The 23,154-nt window shown below is 45.2% G+C and overlaps 1 protein-coding gene across 1 annotated transcript in view; it reads left to right on the forward strand.

Annotated features, from left to right (window-relative positions):
- The window catches only part of EIPR1 (EARP complex and GARP complex interacting protein 1), a 316,345-nt gene that overhangs the window by 274,368 nt on the left and 18,823 nt on the right, over positions 1 to 23,154 (forward strand). Inside the window, exon 6 of the mRNA XM_068280351.1 lies at positions 1,335 to 1,471. Coding sequence (XP_068136452.1) covers positions 1,335 to 1,471 — 137 coding nt within the window. The remainder of the gene's footprint in view (positions 1 to 1,334; positions 1,472 to 23,154) is intronic.

Genomic DNA, 23,154 nt, shown 5'->3' on the forward strand with positions numbered 1-23,154 from the left:
ACACTCAAGGACATTTATATGGCAGCTTCCATATCCCTCTTGTTACAGTTGTCCTTTAAGTAAGAAGCATATGGTGGCTGCCAAATGTAGTTTCTTTTAAAAAGTAACAGTTGCCTGGTAGTCCTGTTGATTTATTTAACTGTGATAGTGCCTGAATCACAGACCTGAAACGAACTGCTAATAAAACATGCAGCTAATGCAGTCAGACTTCAGTCAGAGCACCTGATGTGCAAGCTTGTTCCTGGTCTACAACTAACAAAGTATTAGATGTAAAGAATCCGCAAGACTGCCAGGCAATGTGCATTGTTTAAAAGGAAATAGGTCAGCCTCCATATTACTCTTGTTTCAGATTTGCCTAACCGCTTCTGGACTGCGTTGGTAGAAATCTACGACCTGCAGGTGGCTGCGCGGCTCTGACAGGACGTACATTTCACCTTCCCTGCCGTGCGCTCCAGCGGCTACCCCCGATCTCACTGCTCTGCACCCGCCGCAGTTCACTCGCCCTGACATCTATAGGACGGCAGAGCTCTGTGAGCAGGTCAGGAGCCGCGTGATCACTGTGAGCCAATCACATTGGCTTACATTGATGGACAACGTCAGGAGCCAATGAAAGCGGCTCCTGACCGGCTGACAGAGCTCTGCTGGCAGAGAGAGGGGCCTGCAGCAGTAAGTGTTGTGGCAGGTATGTGCGGGAATATATTGGGAGGCGCCGTTTTCTGGTACCAGCAGTCTCTGGCCCGTAAGAGGCCAGAGACTGCTGGTGTGCAAAAGGTTTAGGTCCTTACACGCGCTAGATAAGCGCGCCCAAACGAGCAACGTCGCTCAAACGGCCTTTCCCGGCAAAGAGAAACAAACATTTTCAACAACGACGATAAAGCTGCGCACACAAGTAAAAGTGACATTTCACACAACTTGTGCATGTTCCTGAATAATCTCATTTGAACAACTAATACACCCCAGCTAACTGCCGGTTATCTGCCCAATAGTCTTCTGAATTGATCTGCCAGTTGGATCAAGCAGAATACCCGATAGCCGTTGCTCTTCCTTGGCATTTATCCGCATCTTTTACAACAACTGACGCTCGGAACTGCAAAATCTGTCAGTCGCGGGACGTTTCAAACAACTTTTATCTAACATGTGTACAAGGCTTTACATTTTTGTTATAATTGTTTTGTTATTTAAAGTATATCATCACTCAACAAAACATAGTGCTTATTTTTTCACTCTACACTAATTTCTTTGCGCATAACGATGCCACAGTAAGCTTATATCTCTGTACTGTCATCCGCACATTAATCTAACACAGTGCAATGTCTTCTGTTCTCTATGGACAGCTGTCAAATTCCACCACACTGGAAGGCAAAGGGCAGCTGAAATTCACCTCTGGGCGATGGAGCCCTCATCACAACTGTACCCAGGTGGCCACCGCCAGTGACACTGCCATCCGAGGCTGGGACATCCGTTCCATGAGGTAATCTATAGACACAGCGCCTGATCATACATAACCCTGATCTAAACCTGTCACTTGGGATCTTGTGATTACCATCAGAAATCAATGCTGTCATATCTGGCTTTCACTGTGATTAGGTTTTTTGTTTTTTAATCTTTTCATGCCTTAAGCAACTCTATTTCATTAAGCAATAAACGAATAACGCAATTGTTTTCATTGAAAAACCCTGACTGTATTGCATTTGACTACAATTTTTATATTACATGATCATTTTTTTCTTGAAACAAATAATGATTAAATTGCTAAAGGTGAAGTTTGCACATTCGCCTTAAACCAAGTGAGAAATTTCAACACTTTTTTAGGTGTTAGTTGAAATAGATATTTGTAGATTAACCAGTTGACCACTAAGGGAATTTTCCACTTATGGACCAGAGCAATTTTCACGTTTTAGCACTCCTCCCATTCATTCACCAATAACTTTATCAACATGTATCACACTGGAATGACCTATATCTTGTTTTTATCCACCAATTTGTCTTTCTTTGGGTGGTACTTTTTGCTAAGAATTATTTTATACTAAATGCATTTTAACCGGAATAATAAGAAAAAAAATGAAAAAATCTTTTTTTTTTCTCAGTTTTCAGCCATTATAGTTTTAAAATAAAAAGTCCTACTGTGGATAAAACCCACACATTTTATTTGCTCATTTGTCCCAGTTATTACAACATTTAACCTCCTTGGCGGTAACCCCGTGTGTGACACGGGGTAAGCCGCCGGAGGGTGCCGCTCAGGCCCTGCTGGGCCGATTTTCATAATTTTTGCTTTGCTGGACGCAGCTAGCACTTTGCTAGCTGCGCCAGCACTCTGATCGCCGCCGGCCCCTGCCCGATCGCCGCTATCTGCTGCGGCGCGGGCCCCCCCCCCCCCCTCCAGACCCCAGCGCTGCCTGGCCAATCAGTGCCAGGCAGCGCCGAGGGGTGGCCCGGGACTCCCAATGACGTCCCGACGTCAGTGACGTCGGTGACGTCATCCCGCCCCGTCGCCATGGCGACGGGGGAAGCCCTCCAGGAAATCCCGTTCTATGAACGGGATTTCCTGATCGGAGATCGCCGAAGGCGATCGAAGCGGGCGGGGGGATGCCGCTCAGCAGCGGCTATCATGTAGCGAGCCCTCGGCTCGCTACATGATAAAAAAAAAAAATTTTTTTTAATAAACTGCTGCGCTCCCTCCTGGCGGTATTTTTCATACCGCCAAGGAGGTTAAATGATGTCCCTAGTACAACGTATGGCGACAATATTTTATTTGGAAATAAAGGTGTATTTTTTTTTTTTAGTTCTGCATCCATCACAAATTACAAGCCCTTATTTGCAAAAATTACAGTAGTATGCTTCTTTATTTAGCTACTAGATATCATTTGGCACCTAGATGTCCCCTAACTTATATACATAGTGTGTGTATGTGTATGTTTTCACTTTCTCAGTGACCACGGCATCTCATTGATGCCGGTGGTCATGGATCATAGGCGCTTTGGAACATGTTTTCTTATTCTTTGATTGCACTAACTGCCGGCGATGTGAACACGCATTAGGGAGCATGTGCAGCGGTGATCGTGGTGAGATACGTATATTTACGCCCCTGGAGCTAGGATGAAGTCTCCAGGGGTTTAGATATACTGTCGTCGAGATAAGTGGTTAGGCTAAGCAACTGCCTCAGTGCTTTAAGCGCAGGCCGATTCTCAATCGATTTTCAGTATGAGATCTCTTGGGAATCAGCTGTGTGAATCCGCATCCACTGCCTGGCCAGCTGAGCCGCTGTCACCCCATACCTTAATGTGTCCTCCCAGTGCCCGTGCATTCAACTTCCTTATCTGTCCGGCTGCCACGAGTGTAGAGCTTTAATGACATCACACCCAAGCCACGTGCTATACCAAACAGCTACGTGGGGCAGGAATATGGAAGCAGCAGCAGCTGGACACTCACAGCAGCCAAACACGTAAGAGATTTTAATGCACAGGCAGTGGGGGGACAGGGGCTGTGCAACGCCGTTGCGTTTGTCGCTTGTCCCAATATCACAAGCAGTTACTTCCGCACACCCGATTGACCATGCCAGTCTCAGATTTTCCAGCTCGTTCGATTGATACATTCGACCATTCGTCAATCAGGCATGCTAGTTGTTTTGCATTGAGTTGTCAAATCGGAAGGTGGATTGGGCCACAAAATCGCAAGATGTATGTCTACCTTAAAGGAGCATGTATTTTTTCACTACAATTTCTCATTTCAATTATTCGGGTTCTTGGCTTTCTACGATCTTAACCTAAATATAGGGAATAAGCAGCTTGCAAGTTTTTGATTTCTGTTTTCATTCACAGAGTTGTATAATGAAAACACACTTAAAGGGACTCCGAGCACCTCTCATGGGTATGCCTTTAAGGCAGACGACTTCCAACAAAGTCTTGCTATGACCCCTCTGGAGGAGCCTCTTGCAATGGCCATGCGTGTCACTTCCTCTTCCTGCTTCAATCAATGATGCATTTCTCTAACAGAGAAGACAGGGGTGACCCGGAAGTTATAACATAGCCAAGATGGCAGCCGAGATTTTTAAATTGAAATCAAATGGAAACTATTTGGTGTAGAACGGCATCAAATGAAAGAGAAGAGCACAAGCTACAGAAAGGTATGCATCTTTAAGTACTTTGCAGTACTGGTCGGAGTCTTAAAGGCATACCCATGAGAGGTGCTCGGAGTCCCTTTAAGAACACGTACAACACGTTTAGTAGAATGCTGTTGATTTTTCTCACATTCAAGCTGAACTCAATTATACTATATAAAAAATGTGTACTTGCAGTATTTCTCTGCTTCAAAGCCAAGTGGTAAAACCTTGGTAAACCTTAAGCAGGCCATACACTCGTTAGATTAGCAGCAGATAGATCATTAGATAGATTTCTGATCTATCTGATGTGTTTAGGAACATTTTTTTTACTAGAAACAGATCGATCTAATGGCATTTTTTTGCCATCAGATTTCCATTAGGGCCAATGCAAAATAAGCCATCTCAACAGATCGACCTAGATTTTCCAGCATGTCAGATTGATTGAAATCGATCGAAATCGGCCGCAAATCAATCGATTTGGTCAATCGATTTGCGATCGATATATCGGCCGATAATTGTCTGTGTATGGGCACCTTAATGGGCGTACCTTTAGGATTTCACAGGTCATTTTGATACATTTGGTTTCAAGACTACTCCTCACGGTTTAGGGCCCCTAAAATGCCAGGGCAGTATAGGAACCCCACAAATGACCCCATTCTAGAAAGAAGACACCCCAAGGTATTCCGTTAGGAGTATGGTGAGTTCATAGAAGATTTTATTTTTTGTCACAAGTTTGTGAAAAAAAACAATACAAATCAATTTCCGCTAACTTGTGACAAAAAATAAAATCTTCTATGAACTCACCATACTCCTAACAGAATACCTTGGGGTGTCTTCTTTCTAAAATGGGGTCATTTTTGGGGTTCCTATACTGCCCTGGCATTTTAGGGGCCCTAAACCGTGAGGAGTAGTCTTGAAAGCAAATGTCGCAAAATGACCTGTGAAATCCTAAAGGTACTCATTGGACTTTGGGCCCCTTAGCGCACTTAGGGTGTAAAAAAGTGCCACACAAGTGGTACCGCCGTACTCAGGAGAAGTAGTATAATGTGTTTTGGGGTGTATTTTTACATATAACCATGCTGGGTGGGAGAAATATCTCTGTAAATGACAATCTTTTGATTTTTTTTTTACACACAATTGTCCATTTACAGAGAGATTTCTCCCGCCCAGCATGGGTATGTGTAAAAATACACCCCAAAACACATTATACTACTTCTCCTGAGTACGGCAATACCACATGTGTGACACTTTTTTGCAGCCTAGGTGCGCTAAGGGGCCCAACGTCCTATTCACAGGTCATTTTGAAGCATTTGTTTTGTAGACTACTCCTCACAGTTTAGGGCCCCTAAAATGCCAGGGCAGTATAGGAACCCCACAAGTGACCCCATTTTAGAAAGAAGACACCCCAAGGTATTCCGTTAGGTGTATGGTGAGTTCATAGAAGATTTTATTTTTTGTCACAAGTTAGTAAAAAATGACACTTTGTGAAAAAAAACAATAAAAATCAATTTCCGCTAACTTTTGACAAAAAATAAAATCTTCTATGAACTCGTCATACACCTAACAGAATACCTTGGGGTGTCTTTTTTCTAAAACGGGGTCACTTGTGGGGTTCCTATACCGCCCTGGCATTTTATGGGCCCAAAACCGTGAGTAGGCTGGAAACCAAATATCTCAAAATGACTGTTCAGGGGTATAAGCATCTGCAAATTTTGATGACAGGTGGTCTATGAGGGGGCGAATTTTGTGGAACCGGTAAGCAGGGTGGCCTTTTAGATGACAGGTTGTATTGGGCCTGATCAGATGGATAGGTGTGCTAGGGGGTGACCGGAGGTGATTGATGGGTGTCTCGGGGTGGTTAGAGGGGAAAATAGATGCAATCAATGCACTGGGGAGGTGATCGGAAAGGGGTCTGAGGGGGATCTGAGGGTTTGGCCGAGTGATCAGGAGCCCACACGGGGCAAATTAGGGCCTGATCTGATGGGTAGGTGTGCTAGGGGGTGACAGGAGGTGATTGATGGTTGTCTCAAGGTGTGATTAGAGGGGGGAATAGATGCAAGCAATGCACTGGCGAGGTGATCAGGGCTGGGGTCTGAGGGCGTTCTGAGGGTGTGGGCGGGTGATTGAGTGCCCTAGGGGCAGATAGGGGTCTAATCTGATGGGTAGCAGTGACAGGGGGTGATTGATGGGTAATTAGTGGGTGTTTGGAGGAGAGAACAGATGTAAACACTGCGCTTGGGAGGTGATCTGATGTCGGATCTGCGGGCGATCTATTGGTGTGGGTGGGTGATCAGATTGCCCGCAAGGGGCAGGTTAGGGGCTGATTGATGGGTGGCAGTGACAGGGGGTGATTGATGGGTGGCAGTGACAGGGGTGATTGATGGGTGATTGACAGGTGATCAGTGGGTTATTACAGGGAAGGACAGATGTAAATAATGCCCTGGCGAATTGATAAGGGGGAGTCTGAGGGCAATCTGAGCGTGTAAGCGGGTGATTGGGTGCCCGCAAGGGGCAGGTTAGGGTCTGATCTGATGGGTAACAGTGACAGGTGGTGATAGGGGGTGATTGATGGGTGATTGATGGGTAATTAGTGGGTGTTTAGAGGAGAGAATAGATGTAAACACTGCGCTTGGGAGGTGATCTGATGTCGGATCTGCGGGCGATCTATTGGTGTGGGTGATCAGATTGCCTACATGGGGCAGGTTAGGGGCTGATTTATGGGTGGCAGTGCCAGGGGGTGATTGACAGGTGATCAGGGGGAGATAGATGCATACAGTACATGGGGGGGGGGGGGGTCTGGGGAGAATCTGAGGGGTGGGGGGGTGATCAGGAGGGAGCAGGGGGCAGTTTAGGGTTAAAAAAAATAGCGTTGACAGATAGTGACAGGGAGTGATTGATGGGTGATTAGGGGGGTGATTGGGTGTAAACTTGGGTCTGGGGGGTGAGCAGGGGGGAGTCTGAGGGGTGCTGTGGGCGATCAGGGGGCGGGGGGGGGGAAATCAGTGTGCTTGGTGCAGACTAGGGTGGCTGCAGCCTGCCCTGGTGGTCCCTCGGACACTGGGACCACCAGGGCAGGAATCAGCCTGTATAATACACTTTGTAAACATTACAAAGTGTATTATACACTTTGTATGCGGGGATCGTGGCGTTAACATCCCGCCGGCGCTTCCGTATGGCCGGCGGGATGTTGCGGCGGGTGAGCGGAGCCAAGCGCCGGCGGAGGATCGCGTCACGGATGACGTGATCGCTCCGCCCATGCCCCTACAGGGACCGCCGCCATTTGTCAATACGGCGGTCCTTGCGGGGTCCACTTCCCGGCCGCCAATTGTCAATACGGCGGTCGGGAAGTGGTTAAAGTCTGAAATTCCAGAAGTGAACCGGAGGCGGGGCTGGAGCATTGGTGAGCGGCTGCACGGGCACAGGATGTCTGTGGGGGACCATTAGAAGCCCCAGGTAAGTTCAACTCATTTCCCCCCCCCCCCCCCTACAGTATTCCTTTAACCACAGTGCTTGCCTTTTTAAATCTAGCCTTAGGTTTGAATGGAAGTTGCTGAGCTGGCGAGTATTTTACAGATTCCTCTTGGAACACAGTGCACCACATCTCTGCTAATCTGATATTTTCAACTGAAGCTGTGGACAGGAGTGACATTACTGGTCACTTCACCCTGAACTGGTCCTCAGCCTTCCAAAAGGAGCTGAAATGCACTTTTTACATTCATCAAACCACTTTATAAAAGTTGGACTATACTAAATTCCATAGACAAGTAACTTGTCTGCAAAACTTGACATCATGACTTCTGTGTGGTTGATGTTGTCAAGCAGTGTATTCAGCTGCACAACCTACACAACCTACATCACATGTACTTTATGTACTCCTGACTGCTACAAGAGGAAGCTGTTTGGAGACATAAATATGGGTAGTGGATATTGTTGGCAGTATTGACAGAATTACTTTAAACTGCAGTATAGTAAAGGAACCACAAGATGTCACTGTCTGTAGAACGATGTGAAGGTCTCTATGGTATTGTTTTTTCCTGTATTCTCTCTGTGTTCCTCTCTGTTCTAAGTCAGCTGCATTTCCTGGTGGTTCTATATGATATATCTTTGCATGTATTCCTTCAGTAAAGAGTTCTAACTTGTTATACTGGGTGCCTATCTGCATGTACAGACTACTCTGCTCCAACAGATATTGTGTTTGTAGTTTATAATATTCAGCATCTGCACATGTGTGCAATGGATTAGGTCATGCACTATTAAAATAGTAGCTCCTCCTACCATCTTAAAAAAAGGGGCAAAAAACTGGCACTACCCCTCCACACCCCAAAGGGGTAATTCAATCACACTGAGTAGAAATAATTGTTATACGTTCCGTGCTGAGCTTTTGTAGAGCCTGCTGGGTGTCGCTTTCAGGAGGCCCAGAGCTTACCCAGGGCCCACCCAGTGCCCCATTTATTCAAAGCACCACTGCCTGGGATGATTTTTATGGGGAGGGTGCATTTTAATTTGGGCACTGTGCTGGAAAAAACAGAATATTGGACTTGACAATATTTGCTCGCAGCAGTACATTTGCTGGCAATTTTAGCATGTCCCCCATCTATCAGACACCCCTAATTCATCCCTTCTTTCAACCTGGTGTTTAAAGCAGTAGGATTAGCCATACTATGCCAGGAAAAAAAACACATACTGTATATAAGTAAATACTTGATCTACTTACATAACACATGTATTGTACTAAACAAAACACCACAAAAGGTTTGCAGATTACAAAATTTGTATTAATTATGCACAAAAAAAAAATGCTTTACATGCTCTACAAACCTCCCGTGAAATTGCACATACCCCACACAAGACATTACCCCCCAGAAAAGAATTGCTTCCCGGCCTGCAGGACTTTATCTAAAATTTAGATGCACCAGCGCTGGTTTTATTTATGAATGACCAGAGTTCACCGGTATTGAATTTCCGTAGCGCTGGATCTCAGCCTGTGATTAGTCCTTGTAAGGAATTCAAGCCTATATTCAAAATCTGAGGAGGTAAGTCAATCCCATTTAAGCCAGTACTACCTCCTCAGATTTTGAATATAGGCTTGAATTCCTTACAAGGACTAATCACAGGCTGAGATCCAGCGCTACGGAAATTCAATACCGGTGAACTCTGGTCATTCATAAATAAAACCAGCGCTGGTGCATCTAAATTTTAGATAAAGTCCTGCAGGCCGGGAAGCAATTCTTTTCTGGGGGGTAATGTCTTGTGTGGGGTATGTGCAATTTCACGGGAGGTTTGTAGAGCATGTAAAGCATTTTTTTTTTGTGCATAATTAATACAAATTTTGTAATCAGCAAACCTTTTGTGGTGTTTTGTTTAGTTAGTTATGAGCTGTGCAATGCATAGATTGGTTCTTAAAGTAGTAGAAGACATGTATTGTACTGTCCACTCTTTGATTTCAGTGAATTTTATATAGTAAATGAAGAGAATTCTGTTCCTGGTGGGAACCATGTCTTTTACCCACAGTTTAGGCTAAATCCTGATGTAATTTCTGCCCTTTACTTTTTTTTTCTCCTCCAATCACTGAGTCACCTCAGCCTTGATTGTAAACACAAGTGAGCAGGAGATTGTGTTTCAGATAAGCAGCTAGACAGGGAAATAAAGGGAAGAGGAGGGAAATAAAGGGAAGAGGAGGAATATATTATAGATAAAAAAAATCCAGAATGCAACTGTTTGGCACTGACTACTAAAGGACCAGTGCTTCTTAAGTATGTGATAACTCCAAATCATAACAGCAGAAAAAGTTTTGAATGCAGGATTAGCATCTTTATCACTTAATACGCTCAGACCAGTTGCTGTGGAAATTTTATTTTTATGGTGACAATCCCGCTTTAACCCTAACCTTCCACCTTCTTCATTCCAACTGCCCTCAATCCACCTAATCCCCTTCCTGGCACCTAACCCTATCTTCCCCTTTAACATTAACCCTTTCCTGACATCTAACCCTATCTTCCCCTTTAACCCCTTACTGACAAAATGTCCTAACCATAGTCATCAAAACTAACCTCCCACTACTGATCTTGTGGGCTAACCCATCTAAACTGTCCTTTAAATATAAATGATAGTAATTTTCCGTAGTCCTCACCCCTGGTGTGAAATCCACAGACAGACTAGAGGCAAATAGTAAGCCCTTGGTTTGGTCATGTATTAGCTGAGCACCAATGCTGAATTTAAAACTTGAACGAGAAATTATACAGTATGGCCAACGTGTATCTTTGTATGCAAAAAGCTGCCACTCGGGTACACAATAGCTGAGCGCCGGCACAGATATTATACATAAATGCTGAGTAGCTAATGCTTGACTGTTACATGGAAGAAAAGCCGGTGCCTGGCTGCTAAGCTGTTCCAAATTATACACCTGCTGCCTGTGAGCCAATGAACTCCATTGTGTCTATGGCTGGGCCAGGATACCATGTGCCCAAATTAGCTGCTTCCTGTGCCGCATGCTGCCTCTCAGCCTCCTTCCTGATATTCTCGGTGGCATTGGGCACACACACTACCACTCAGCCACTGCAGAGCACTCTTTATCCCAGGATAATTGCTTATTGATGACAGAAAACTTGATCTTTAAATAAGGGACTAGTTTATTTACAAATCAGAGGGTACATAATGAATTATGGACTATGAAATCAGTGCTAGCTGAAAGAAAGGGGAAGGAAGAGAATGGTGAAGAGCTACTGTGAAAAGAAAACGAGTAAAGGTGCTCATATACTCGTCAGATTGGCAGCAGATAGATAAGAAATGCATCTGATGATCTATCTGATGCGTTTTTAGAACATTTTTTACCAGGATAGAATTCCAATAGATTTCAGTTTGAAATCTATTAAAATTCGATCTGATGGCATTTTTTTTGCCATCATATTTCCATTAAGGCTAATGCAAACTGATAAGCAATCTCATCAGATCGACCTAAATTTTACACCCTGCCAGTTCGATGGAAATCCATCGAAATCGATCGAAATCGGCCATTGATCGGTCGATTGGCCAACCGATTTGCAAACGATCAATCGATTGATCGATCGGGATCGATCGGTCGGCCAGAAAATCGGCTGAGTGTATGGGCCCCTTAACCTCTTGACGACCAGCTAACGCCGATTGGCATAAACTGGTCGTCTGCGGGTTTTTATGGAAACGGCCGCTCGAACGGCCGTTCGAGCGGCCTTTCCATGTCCGTTCACGGAGGGTGTCTCCGTGAACAGCCGGAGAGCCGCCGATTGCGGCTCGCCGGCAAAATGTAAACACGTTTACATCATACGGCGCTGCTGCGCAGCAGCGCCGTAAGGCAGATCGGCGATCCCCGGCCTCCGGCCGGGGATCGCCGGCATATGATAGGCTGAAGCCTATCCTTCAATGCGCAGGATGGATATCCGTCCTGCGCAACCCAGAAAGGAAGAGGTAGGGAGGGGGAGGGAGCACAGAAAACGATGCGGAGGGGGGCTTTGAAGAGCCCGCGCAAAGCGCAGCAAGCCGGCGGCGATCAGACCCCCCCAGCAGGACATCCCCCTAGTGGGGAAAAAAGGGGGGAAGTCTGATCGCCCTGGCATAATACTGATCTGTGCTGCGGGCTGGAGAGTCCACGCAGCACAGATCAGGCAAATCACCCCTGGTCGGCAAGTGGTTAACTCTCTCTTTAACCACTTAAGGACCTAGCCTTTACCCCCCTTTAAGGACCAGCGCTGTTTTTTCAGATCTGTGCTGGGTGGGCTCTACAGCCCCCAGCACAGATCAAATGACAGGCAGAGCAACCAGATCGCCCCCCTTTTTTCCCCACTGGGGGGGGTCTGATCGCTCCTGCATGCTGTGGGTGGCGGGGGCACCTCAAAGCCCCCTCCACCGCAGGATTCCCCCTCTCCCTCCCTGCCCCGGAGATCGGAGGCTGCACAGGAACAGATTTGTCCTGTGCAGCCTCTAACAGGCTCCCCGCTGTCATGTGACAGCGATCCCCGGCCGCTGATTGGCCAGGGATCGCTGATCTAGTACAACGCTGCTACTGTTAGCAGCATTGTAAAAATGTAAACAAAGCGGATTATTTCCGCTTGTGTTTACATTTAGCCTGCGAGCTGCGATCGGCGGCCTGCAAGCTATTCACGGAGCCCCCCGCCGTGAAATGACAGGAAACAGCCGCTTGTGCGAGCGGCTGTTTCCTGATTAATTAGCCTGCAGCCGGCGACGCAGATCTGCGTCGCTGGTCCTGCAGCTACCACTTTGCCGACGTGCGTTATGAGTGCGCGGTCGGCAAGTGGTTAAAGTGGACCTCCGCTGTAAAAGAGCCAGAATGACACATAGTTTACCTAATGCAGCAACGGCTGACTACTTCATTAAGCGGCAGTTGACTCAGGCCCATACGCAATTCACTTTTTCACCTGAGTTTTCTCCTAGGTGATATTTTTATAACTTGTAAATAAAGTGCATTTTTATTCAGTGGCAAGCAAGAAAATACTCAAAATAATTTTGATAGAATTTTTTCAATTAGTTTTTGGTACTTTTTCAATTCCAAAATGCCGAAATGTTATTTTAAATACAAAATGAAAAATTATCTCCTAGGAGAAAACTCGGGAGAAAAAGTGAATTGCATATGGCCCACATTCTCTTAGCAGTCTTTACAAAGGCAAGAAACTGCCATGGCAGTTTTTCAGAGAGGGGACATGGCTAACCAACAAAACCTGGATTTTATGGCACAAGTGGTCAGTTTCTAGACATTGCTGCTTTGTTATAACTTCTGCCTGTGTGGTTAGCGTGTTGGTTTTATTTTTACAATGGAGGTCCGCTTTAACTAATAACAGTCGTTCTTATACACATGCAAATACTGTGCATGCTTTGTCTAGCTCTGTAGTATTCTCAGTGCTAGGCCTCAGCCAAGCATGCCATTATTTTATTGTCAAGTGAGATTCTTACTCAGCACCAAGAGGACCCCATAGTCCTTAGGTGCATCCTGGATCCCTTTCCTTGGGAATGTAGCAGATGTGAGGATCTGGTTTAGTGACAAGTGGTTGTGAGAGTGCAAACCATCCAGGGTGCATCTTGTGCACATCTCTAACTTTTCTCAGCTCTTTTCCCAGCATCATTAGATCACTATGGGTACCACAGTGCAATAGCACACATGGCCGGGCTGCCACTCACCCTCTATCATTGCTTCACTCTACAGATGTGACATCCAATTGACTTTACCTTGTTTTTCAGCCAAAGTGCAACAGCAGCTGAAAATATGCAGCAAGTTGGGAAAGTAAAGACCTATTTGAAGTGAAAAACAGAAAATCTTAAATATTTTATTACTTTTTCTTGCAGGGTCTCCTGAGTACGTTCTGTGGCATCGCTTGGTGCCGCTCGGAATTGACATGACCAATATTTTCCTATAGCACTTATAGTACTAGAACCCTCCCCTTCTGGTGCCTAAAACTACCCCCCCCATGCCTAATACAACCCCCCCCCCCCCCTTTTTTAAAGTGCGGGCGGCCAAATGACTGCTAGACAATCGGTTACAACCATTACCTGCTATGTAGTAGCCAAACTGCTACTATCCACATCGGGCGCCCAACTCAACATCTGGGCACCCGATTACTGATCATTTTCACAGGTGTCTATCACACATCTGCGGATCCCCGGGCCCAAGTGACCTGATCTGGGGTCTTCTATCCTGGCATTCCAAAAAATGTGGATGCTATAGGCACACACACATCAGGAGGTACAGAGGGACATCAGACATGTTCAATTGGCTTTAGCTGGGTGATTTCACTTAAAGAGGAACATTGGGGAAAAGGGGGATTAATAAATCAATACATTGCAAAGTGAGAAGTTAAAATATAGAAGAGAGACTGATAGAAATGATTAATATTCGCCATGTAATTTGGTCACGTTGTTTGTTCCACAATCTGCCAGCAGTAAAGATGATTACCGTATGTGCAGGCCGACATGAAAAAAAAACACACGCCAACTGCCATTATCTTTAACCACACCCTCTAACAATGCGATAAGCTAAAACGTTGTTTTTTGTTTTGTTTTTATAGATATATGCACAGAGGGAGATACTGGTTGCTTGGCAGTTAGAAACAGCTGGTATTTCCCACAATGCAATAAGGCCCAGAGGCAAAAAACTGTCAGGACCTAGGTCCTGACATCACACTGTGGGAGGGTTTTCACCTAAATAGCTATACAGACCCCACTGATGATCTATTCAAGAGAAGGCAAAGATTTCTTATGGGAAAGAAGGTATCATCTACTGATTGGGATGAAGTTCTGTCCTTGGTTACAGTTCCTCTTTAAAACTCAGAAGAAGATGAACTGGGCCTTTACAAATGCAAACGTTTTTATAGTAAACTCTAAAAGAATTAAAAACGATTTTTTTTTTCTAATTAAATATAATTCTGCAATAACTGACTTTAAGTGTAGTTTTATTGTGATTTAACCTTACAAATGCACCCACGTCCCTTATTTTTCGCACTCAGACATGAGAAAACACTGGTAGTGTTCCTAATAACAGAGCTTTTTTCCCCCTCTCTTTTTAGTCCTGGTTGTGATTTTGATAAGCGTTGGAGTGATGTTATACACATCCGTTGCTATAACAACCAAGGTCTGTGCAAGCTTTTTTAAGCTTCAGATTATCCCCTTTGCACACAGTAATTTATCACTAAACTGAGGAGACAGATCTTCGCCATAGCGGCGGCTGCCTTACCAGTGGGGGGGAGAATCTTCTATTCAAATTTGTGTGTCCTGCTTTCACCTGAAATTCTGCTTCTTAGATGCATTTATTTGTGCAAGCTAACCCTGCAGACATGTTTACCTTTACGTATTCATTTGTTCTCATACATGAAGTATGTCTGTGGTCTGTGTATATGTGTGCATTTATATGTATGTTGAATCATATATACCGTACGAGTGTCAGGGGCCACAAATGTGCATTGACCTCTATGGGGCGGTGTTTCTGTCAGTTGGACTGCCATCGGCCATTTTTATCCATGGCGGGGGGAGCAGCTGATTTGGGCCTGCAGTTATCCAGCTGCTCTCTGTTGCGCTGGGGCTTGCTGCCTGGCAACCATCTTCTCTGCAGATGAACTGCTGTGTCAGGTCTAAAGCTGGAAATGAGATTAGCGACGACAATATATACTCTGTACAGCGCTGCCTAATACGGTAATACGTCGGCACTATATAAATACTTAAATAAATAAATAAATTTGGAAATAAAGGTGCATTTTTCTGTTCTACGTCCATCTCTATTTACAAACCCATATTTTTTAAATTAACAGTAATATACCCTCTTGACATACATATTAACCATTTAGGGACCACAGGCTTCTACCCCCCCTAGTGACCAGGCTATTTTCTGCAAATTAGTGCTCTGCAGCTTTAAAGGCTCACTGCAGAGCCATTAAACTGATGAGTGCCCCCCCCCCCCCCTTTTTTTCTGCCCACTAACAGAGCTTATTGTTGGTAAGCTCTGATTGTTGCTGCAGCTTCTGTTTTTTTTTTTTATTAATTTAATTGTGTATTTTTTTTTAAATAAAAATGTCTTTTTTTTTTTTATTTCCCATCCCACGTGAACCAATGAGAGCGATCCTCTCTCGTGCGCATCAGCCTATGAGAGAGGATCACGATCGGAGCCTCCCCAGGGGACAGCCAAGTGAAAGGGCTGTCCCCAATACAGCGCTGTGTTCGATCGCAGCGCTGCACAATGTAAATAGACAGCGGTTTTGCTGTCTTACTGTCTCCTAGTGGCGATCGCCAGCGGGGATGCGCGCACCATCCCCTGCAAAACCCCACCCCTAGGACTTGACACATTTCGATGTTAGGCGGTCTTGGGGCTGCCACCTTCCCGACACCTATCGGCATTATGCGGTCGGGAAGGAATTAAAATAAGTTCAGTCCCTAAGGTTAATGTATTTTTTTTTGGGGGGGGGGCAAAGTTTTGATCTACACATTTAAAAGAGATGGTCTACACATTTTCTAAAGAACAGGAAAAAATTGTGCAGTGCCCTCCGGGGACTCAATTACACACCTTGAATACAAATCAGATGCAAAACTATGCACTAAATTGTAATCTAGATAAATTGAATGGCCATTTATGGCTAGCAGCCTCCGGTTCATACTATGTTTTAATTGTTAGCTAGTGGTTAGATCTCTTCTGTGAGGGCACATCATCGCCGTGGAAGAGTCTAGTTCCTAACAATCTGCACGCAAACTGCTTTGGAAGCTAACATCCTCCATTCGCTGCATCTGTTTTGAATGCAAGTTGTGTAATGTGCCCGTGTTTTGGGCTCTGCACATCTATGCAGCTGGTCAACTCGGGTGCAGCCTGTGTTTGGAAGCGCTGCCAATATCTCCTGCTGTACAAGTTAAAAGATCTGTATCTGGAAGATATTGACATTTTGTTAAATCTATCACTACACTATCACTACTAGTGTACAGCCACCTTTACAGCCTGTGTGTGCCCACTCCCACTACTCAGTTGTTCATTCGCATGTGTGGCCAACATAAAGCAGCTTCACAACTTCTGCTCAGAGTGCAGTCAGCATGTCTCAGTGCAGAATGCGCAGGCAGTGTGGCATTTGCTAATGAACCCCTAGCATTAACTAGTTGCTGTTTAACAGACAGTATACCTATGCCCAGAAGGACTTCACTTGCTGTCCCAGGAGTGTAGATATGGGTCCTGTGGATTTTAATGCTTGTACAACCTCCCCCCACGTCAGAGTAGTGATCAGTGAATGGGACCGTGTTCCCATTCACAGTTCAGAGTCCTAGTAATGACTGATGATCCGGCATTAATGAGATGCCAATTGTCATTCACAAAACGAAAGTAAATAAACAGGTATACGCTACTTTCTGTGTACTGTTCAGTACACAGGATAGTGTGGGGACATCTAGTGGCCAAAAAATGTATTACATACATATGCTAAATTAAATGTAAAAAAAATATCCCTCATTAATTTTAACCCCTTACTTCCCCCTCCTCTATCGTTACCAACATAAAAAAAAATTGTGTAAAAATAAAAAAGTGATCGTATAAACAAATAAAGAGTTATAAATAGTTGAAAAAACACCAAGTTTTGGGCAAGCACCATCCACTATACCATAAAATATGGGTAAATAAACGAGTGTGCAGAAAGGAACTAATTAATCGTATGCAAAAAAACAAGAACAGATAGTTCCCTAAAAACCGCACCACTCAATCAATATATCGGAAATATAATCAATCTTTATTCAGTACAAAAAATTATTAAAAACACTAAAAACAGTAAATAGTGGGGCACTCAATAATAATAATAAGTGATGCACGTTATTACATGAGACCACAATATAAATAGTTATATTAGGGACTGGGTGTAATAGATAGCGGAGATACCGCCGCAGAGACAAGCGGCATGGCGGTTCCCACTCCTCAGGTGTCCACTGACTGCAGTACCATCTGAATCACCTGCTCCTCAGGTGATCATTGGCTGCAGTACTGTCTGAATCACCCGTTCCTCGGGAGATCTCCTCTTCCTCATTACTGTTGCACCAAACACATTCTCACATTGGTTGTCCTGTGTCTAGCTATACTAGCATTATTTGTGATTCTGCAGATCACTACATAATCAGGTATAGCATCTGTATTATTGGTGATACTGCAGATCACCAATAATAAGAAAATCTGTTTTGCTGACACCAATCGTTACACTGGGCTTTTTAAATATGCATGTCATGAAGGTTATATTACTACTATTAGTTATATTACTACTAGCAGACCTAAGCCCGTTTAACCACTTGAGGACCCACCCTTTACCCCCCCTTAACGACCAGCGCTGTTGTAGCTGATCTGTGCTGGGTGGGCTCTGCAGCCCCCAGCACAGATCAGCGTGCAGGCAGAGCGACCAGATCGCCCCCCTTTTTTCCCCACTAGGGGGATGATGTGCTGGGGGGGTCTGATCGCTCCTGCCTGCGGGTGTTGCGGGGGGGGGCACCTCAAAGCCCCCCTCCGCGGCAAAATCCTCCCCCTCCCTCTCCTACCTGGCCCCCCCTGGGGATCCGGGCTGCACAGGACGCTATCCGTCCTGTGCAGCCAGTGACGGGACGTCCCCTGTCACATGGCGGCGATCCCCGGCCGCTGATTGGCCGGGGATCGCCGATCTGCCTTACGGCGCTGCTGCGCAGCAGCGCCGTACAAATGTAAACAAAGCGGATTATTTCCGCTTGTGTTTACATTTAGCCTGCGAGCCGCCATCGGCGGCCCGCAGGCTATTCACGGAGCCCCCCGCCGTGAATTGACAGGAAGCAGCCGCTCGCACGAGCGGCTGCTTCCTGATTAATCAGCCTGCAGCTGGCGACGCAATACTGCGTCGCTGGTCCTGCAGCTGCCACTTTGCCGAAGCGCGTTATGAGTGCGCGGTCGGCAAGTGGTTAAAAAACGGGCTCTAGGTCTGTGTTTTTCGCCACGCGCGCACCCGGCCGCCCGCTCACACGCTGCACATCCAACCGCGGACCCAGCTACACATATCCTGCACACGGACCCAGCTACACAGGGACAGCGTGACGCAGGGACACAGGGGTTTTATTATAAAGGTTTATTTTTGTAAATAGAGGCCTGTAATTATTGACCGGACAAAAAAAAAAATACACCTCTATTTCCAAATAAGTCTTGAGAGGGGAGGGAGCTTGGAGGCAGGCAGTGAAATATTGTGTAGAACAGCATACATGCCAGAGTGATGAACGAGAGTGCTTATGTTATGCATGTGAATTATGGCAGTGCGCTGGTGAATCTATTATTACTGTTCCTAGATGCACAGAAACTCTGAGGTCATATTGTACAAGGTTACTACCAGCATGCAATTTGTAGTTATACAGGCTTCCTCCAATTGAGGTCCTACTCTGTCTCATAAATGTTCTGGACTCTTTTTAAAGGAGAATCCAAACTTTGCTAAGAAAAAAGTATCCTTGCAGTTTACATCTACAAATTCCTGGCTGGGATAAATGCTACAAACATAGTTCCACAATGTGCTACAAACATTATTTCAGCTACTGAGCGAGTAGTCAGACAGGCAGAGTGTCAGTAACAGAATGGGTAGTCAGACAAGCAGAGGTTCAGGTACTGAGTTGGTAGTTAGACAGTCGGAGGTTCAGCTAATGAGCAGGTAGTCAGACGGGGAGAGTCAGTTACAGAATGGGTAGCCAGACAGGCGGAGAATAGGTAGCCAGACTGGCTGACGTTCAGCTACTGAGCAGGTAGTCAGACAGGCAAAGGGTCAGTTACAGAGCAGGTAGTCAGACAAGCAGAGATTCAGCCAATGAGCCGGTAGTCAGACAAGCGGAGGGTCAGTTACAGAGCAAGTAGTCAGACAGGCGGGGGGGGGGAGGGGGTGCAGTTACAGAGCAGGTAGTCAGTCAGGCTGTGGGGCAGTTACAGAATGGGTAGCCAGACAGGCAGAGGTTCAGCTACTGAGTGGTAGTCAGACAGGCAGACGGTTGGTTACAGAATGGGTAGTCAGACAGGCGGAGCATCAGTTACAGAGCGGATAGTCAGACAGCCAGAGGTTCAGCTACTGAGCAGGTAGTCAGACAGGATGAGGGTCAGTTACTGAGCAGGTAATCAGACAGGTGGAGGGTCAGTTATAGAACGGGTAGTCAGACAGGTGGAAGATCAGCTACTGAGCAGGTAGTCAGACAGGATGAGGGTCAGTTACAGAGCAGGTAAGCAGACAGGCAGAGGGTCAGTTACAGAATGGGAATTCAGACAAGCAAGGTTCAGCTACTGAGCAAGTATTCAGACAGTTCAGCAACAAAGTGGGTAGTCAGATAGTACACAGCCTTTATATCTACTGGGGGTGCAAAAATCATTCTTTTCTGTGGCACCACCTCAGTTTTCCCTCAACGCCACATGAAATAGCACACTCCCCACTGAACAGTGTTTTTTAAAACATTTTTTTTTAACTATTGATACATGTCGCCCATGTCGAATGGAACCTTGACAAGCTTGTGGGTGTTTTACTGGCACATATTAAATAAGCATTTGGATTGCATACCCTGGTGTGCCGACTGAACAAAGTACGTACTGGATTATTGGGATATTGCCAAATTTCTACAGTCGAGCACCCTACTTGTTGCCAAGGTTTGTGGTCTTAATTACACTATTATTCGCACATCACTGTTTAGAGGAAATGCAGTTTATTTTTATTTTTTTAAAAACTCTTTATTTAATGCATGATTAAGATGTAATATTATTTCAAATGCTTAGGAAAAACAGTCTAAGCTTAAAGAAAAAAAGGGAAGTAAATATGTCAGTAATACGGAAGCTATACATTTGAGGTATAAGATAATTAAACAAATGCCTGGACAGATTACTCCATGCACAACGTCTCTTTGCTTTAGAGTCCCAGTAGAGTTTCACTTAACGCTGATTGTATTTATTTGATAATTTTAGCAGTAAAGCAGTAGAGAATTGTAATATTTCAGCTACCAAAAGAAGAGAACAATTTAGCATACAGGTGATACTAGTATTGGCTAGATCAATCATGAGAATTCAGGGCCTCAAAGCCTATTGTATTGCGCCTGATAAATAAACTGAAATATGTAAAAAAAAGCATCGGCTGCACAGCAAAATAAGTGGACGGTCCTGATCCTGTACGTTTTCCAGTTAAAGTAAACCTGTAAGGAAAAAAACTGGGAGGGGGAAGTCTCATGGCTCCTAATGAGGCTCCTCTATCCTCTTTGATCCTTGGGGATCCAACGCCGGCAGCCCCCGAAAATCCGTCTGACAAGCTTGTCGGCAGTCATAGTAGGGGCTTCACCATGTGGGGTTTCTGCGCAGCCACTGTTCAAGCTTCCCTCCGGGCTCTGGTGGAAATCGACAAGCCCGATTGGGTTCGTACTACTGCACATCAAGCTCAGCTATTTCCACCGGAGCCTGAGGGGAAGCTTGTACAGTGGGGGGCTGAAGAGGATGGGGGAGTCTCATAAGTATCCAGAGGCTTCCCCCTCTCGAGGTAAGTTCCCCATATGGGCACTTTTTTTAATTACAGGTGTTGTTTATGTCCTTAAAGTCCTTTTCACCAACAATCAGACAGACTAGAGATGGTGCTTTATCCAGGTATCACAACACCTATACATTTGTATTTCACTATATTAGCAAAGCAACTGTATTTATTGTGGTTGGTCACTGCATGGGGGGATACACACAAGGCTCACCAGATAAACAACAACTCAGGTCTTAAAACAATACCCTGCAAGGAACTGCTTCTGAACTCTGAAGTGTATCTTGGCATCTCCTCAAAAAAGACAGCTGATAATAGTGTACCATAAAAGTCAAGTGTAGATCACTTTGACTGCAAATCAGTTATGTTTGATCATCAGGCTTGGGCTCCTGCAGCATCCTACATTCGCCCACCGTCCGATCCATCTGTGTGCCTTCCGCTGTTAGCCACCTTTAAAAGCTTGCAAGCCATGCTCTGGTTAGCTCTGTCCAACGTGTTTCGTCATCACTATGACTTGTCAGGGGCCTCTGCCATGGCTACAGGATCAGAACCAACCACCTACTTTGCTTTGCAGCAAATGCTTTTTTACATATTAAACATTACTAACATTATACTACTGCGCGCCCACAAGAACGTGGTACAACTGTTAATTATTGCAAATCCATAGTGACCTATGTTAAAGTGAAGCATTGGCGGGTTAGCGCAGCAGTGTTTTACCTTTATGTCAATTGATTAATAAACTAAATGGGCTTTTGAGTTAGCCAATAAATGTCTCTGTTGAGTTAGCCACATTGGCCTCAATTCACTAAGATCATGCTGGTGATAATAAGGCAAGTGAAAACTTATCACCACACATCAATGAGTATTTTCAGTGCTTATTCACTAAAGAAGCTTGGTTTATTAAGGTGTAGTGATAAGTTTTCACAGTGAGACTTTTGTCTTATCACTTCAGTCCTTAACCACTTCAGCCCACGGGTTGTTTTCACCTTATGGACAAGACGAATTTACAACCATTTAATCTCGTCTAGTGGTTGTTTAATAAAAGCTTTTGGATGTCACCTGCCGGAGTGTGTGGACACTACTTCTAAGCCTATCCTTCGCTACCATTGGGTCTCCAGCACCTCAGGAAGTGAGTGCAGGAGGTTTCCATGTTTACCTCTGTTGGAGACAATGGATATGTTAAAATGGACATGTCTGTAGATAACATAGGATCCGTCAAGATGTCCGTTTATCTTTTGGTCTCCACTGTGGAAAATGGTTCATTTTTGTGTTTTCTGTGAACCTATCCTAATACCTCACTGCTTAGTAACCATAGCCACCTCTTACCTACCTCTTCTATCCCATGTTCCCCAAATCTTGTACATTGTGCTCTTTCCCTGCTTTGTTATAGTTTTTGCTTGTTATGCATGCATGTCATTTGTTTCTCTTTTAAAGCAGAAGGGACAAAAAACACGTATATACGTAGATCAATACTTGTTCTACTTACATAACATATGTATTGTACTGTCCATGTTTTGATTCCAGCAAATTGTATATAGTTAATAAAGAGAAAACTGTGTACTGGTTAAGGGCACCGCCTTTGACATGGGAGACCAGGGTTCGAATATCTCTTACCTACCCTGTTTTAACCCTCCTGGCGGTCTAATTAATTTCGCCAGGAGGAAGCGCAGCAGTTTTTTTTTTTAAAATCATGTAGCGAGCCCAGGGCTCGCTACATGATAGCCGCTGCTCAGCGGCATCCCCCCGCCCGCTTCGATCGCCTTCGGCGAATTCTGATCAAGAAATCTCGTTCAAAGAACGGGATTTCCTGGAGGGCTTCCCCCGTCAGCGACGTCGTGACGTCATTGGGAGTCCCGGTCCACCCCTCAGCGCTGCCTGGCACTGATTGGCCAGGCAGCGCACTGGGTCTGGGAGGGGCGGCGCGGCGCGACGGATAGCGGTGATCGAGAGCAGGGTGGCGGTGATCGGTGTGCTGACGCAGCTAGCAAAGTGCTAGCTGCGTGCAGCAAAAAAAAAAAAGTAAGTAAATCGGCCCAGCAGGGCCTGAGAAAACCTCCTGCGCGGCTTACCCCGAAC

This window comes from Hyperolius riggenbachi, chromosome 4 (genome assembly GCF_040937935.1).
Source record: "Hyperolius riggenbachi isolate aHypRig1 chromosome 4, aHypRig1.pri, whole genome shotgun sequence".
NCBI lineage: Eukaryota > Metazoa > Chordata > Amphibia > Anura > Hyperoliidae > Hyperolius > Hyperolius riggenbachi.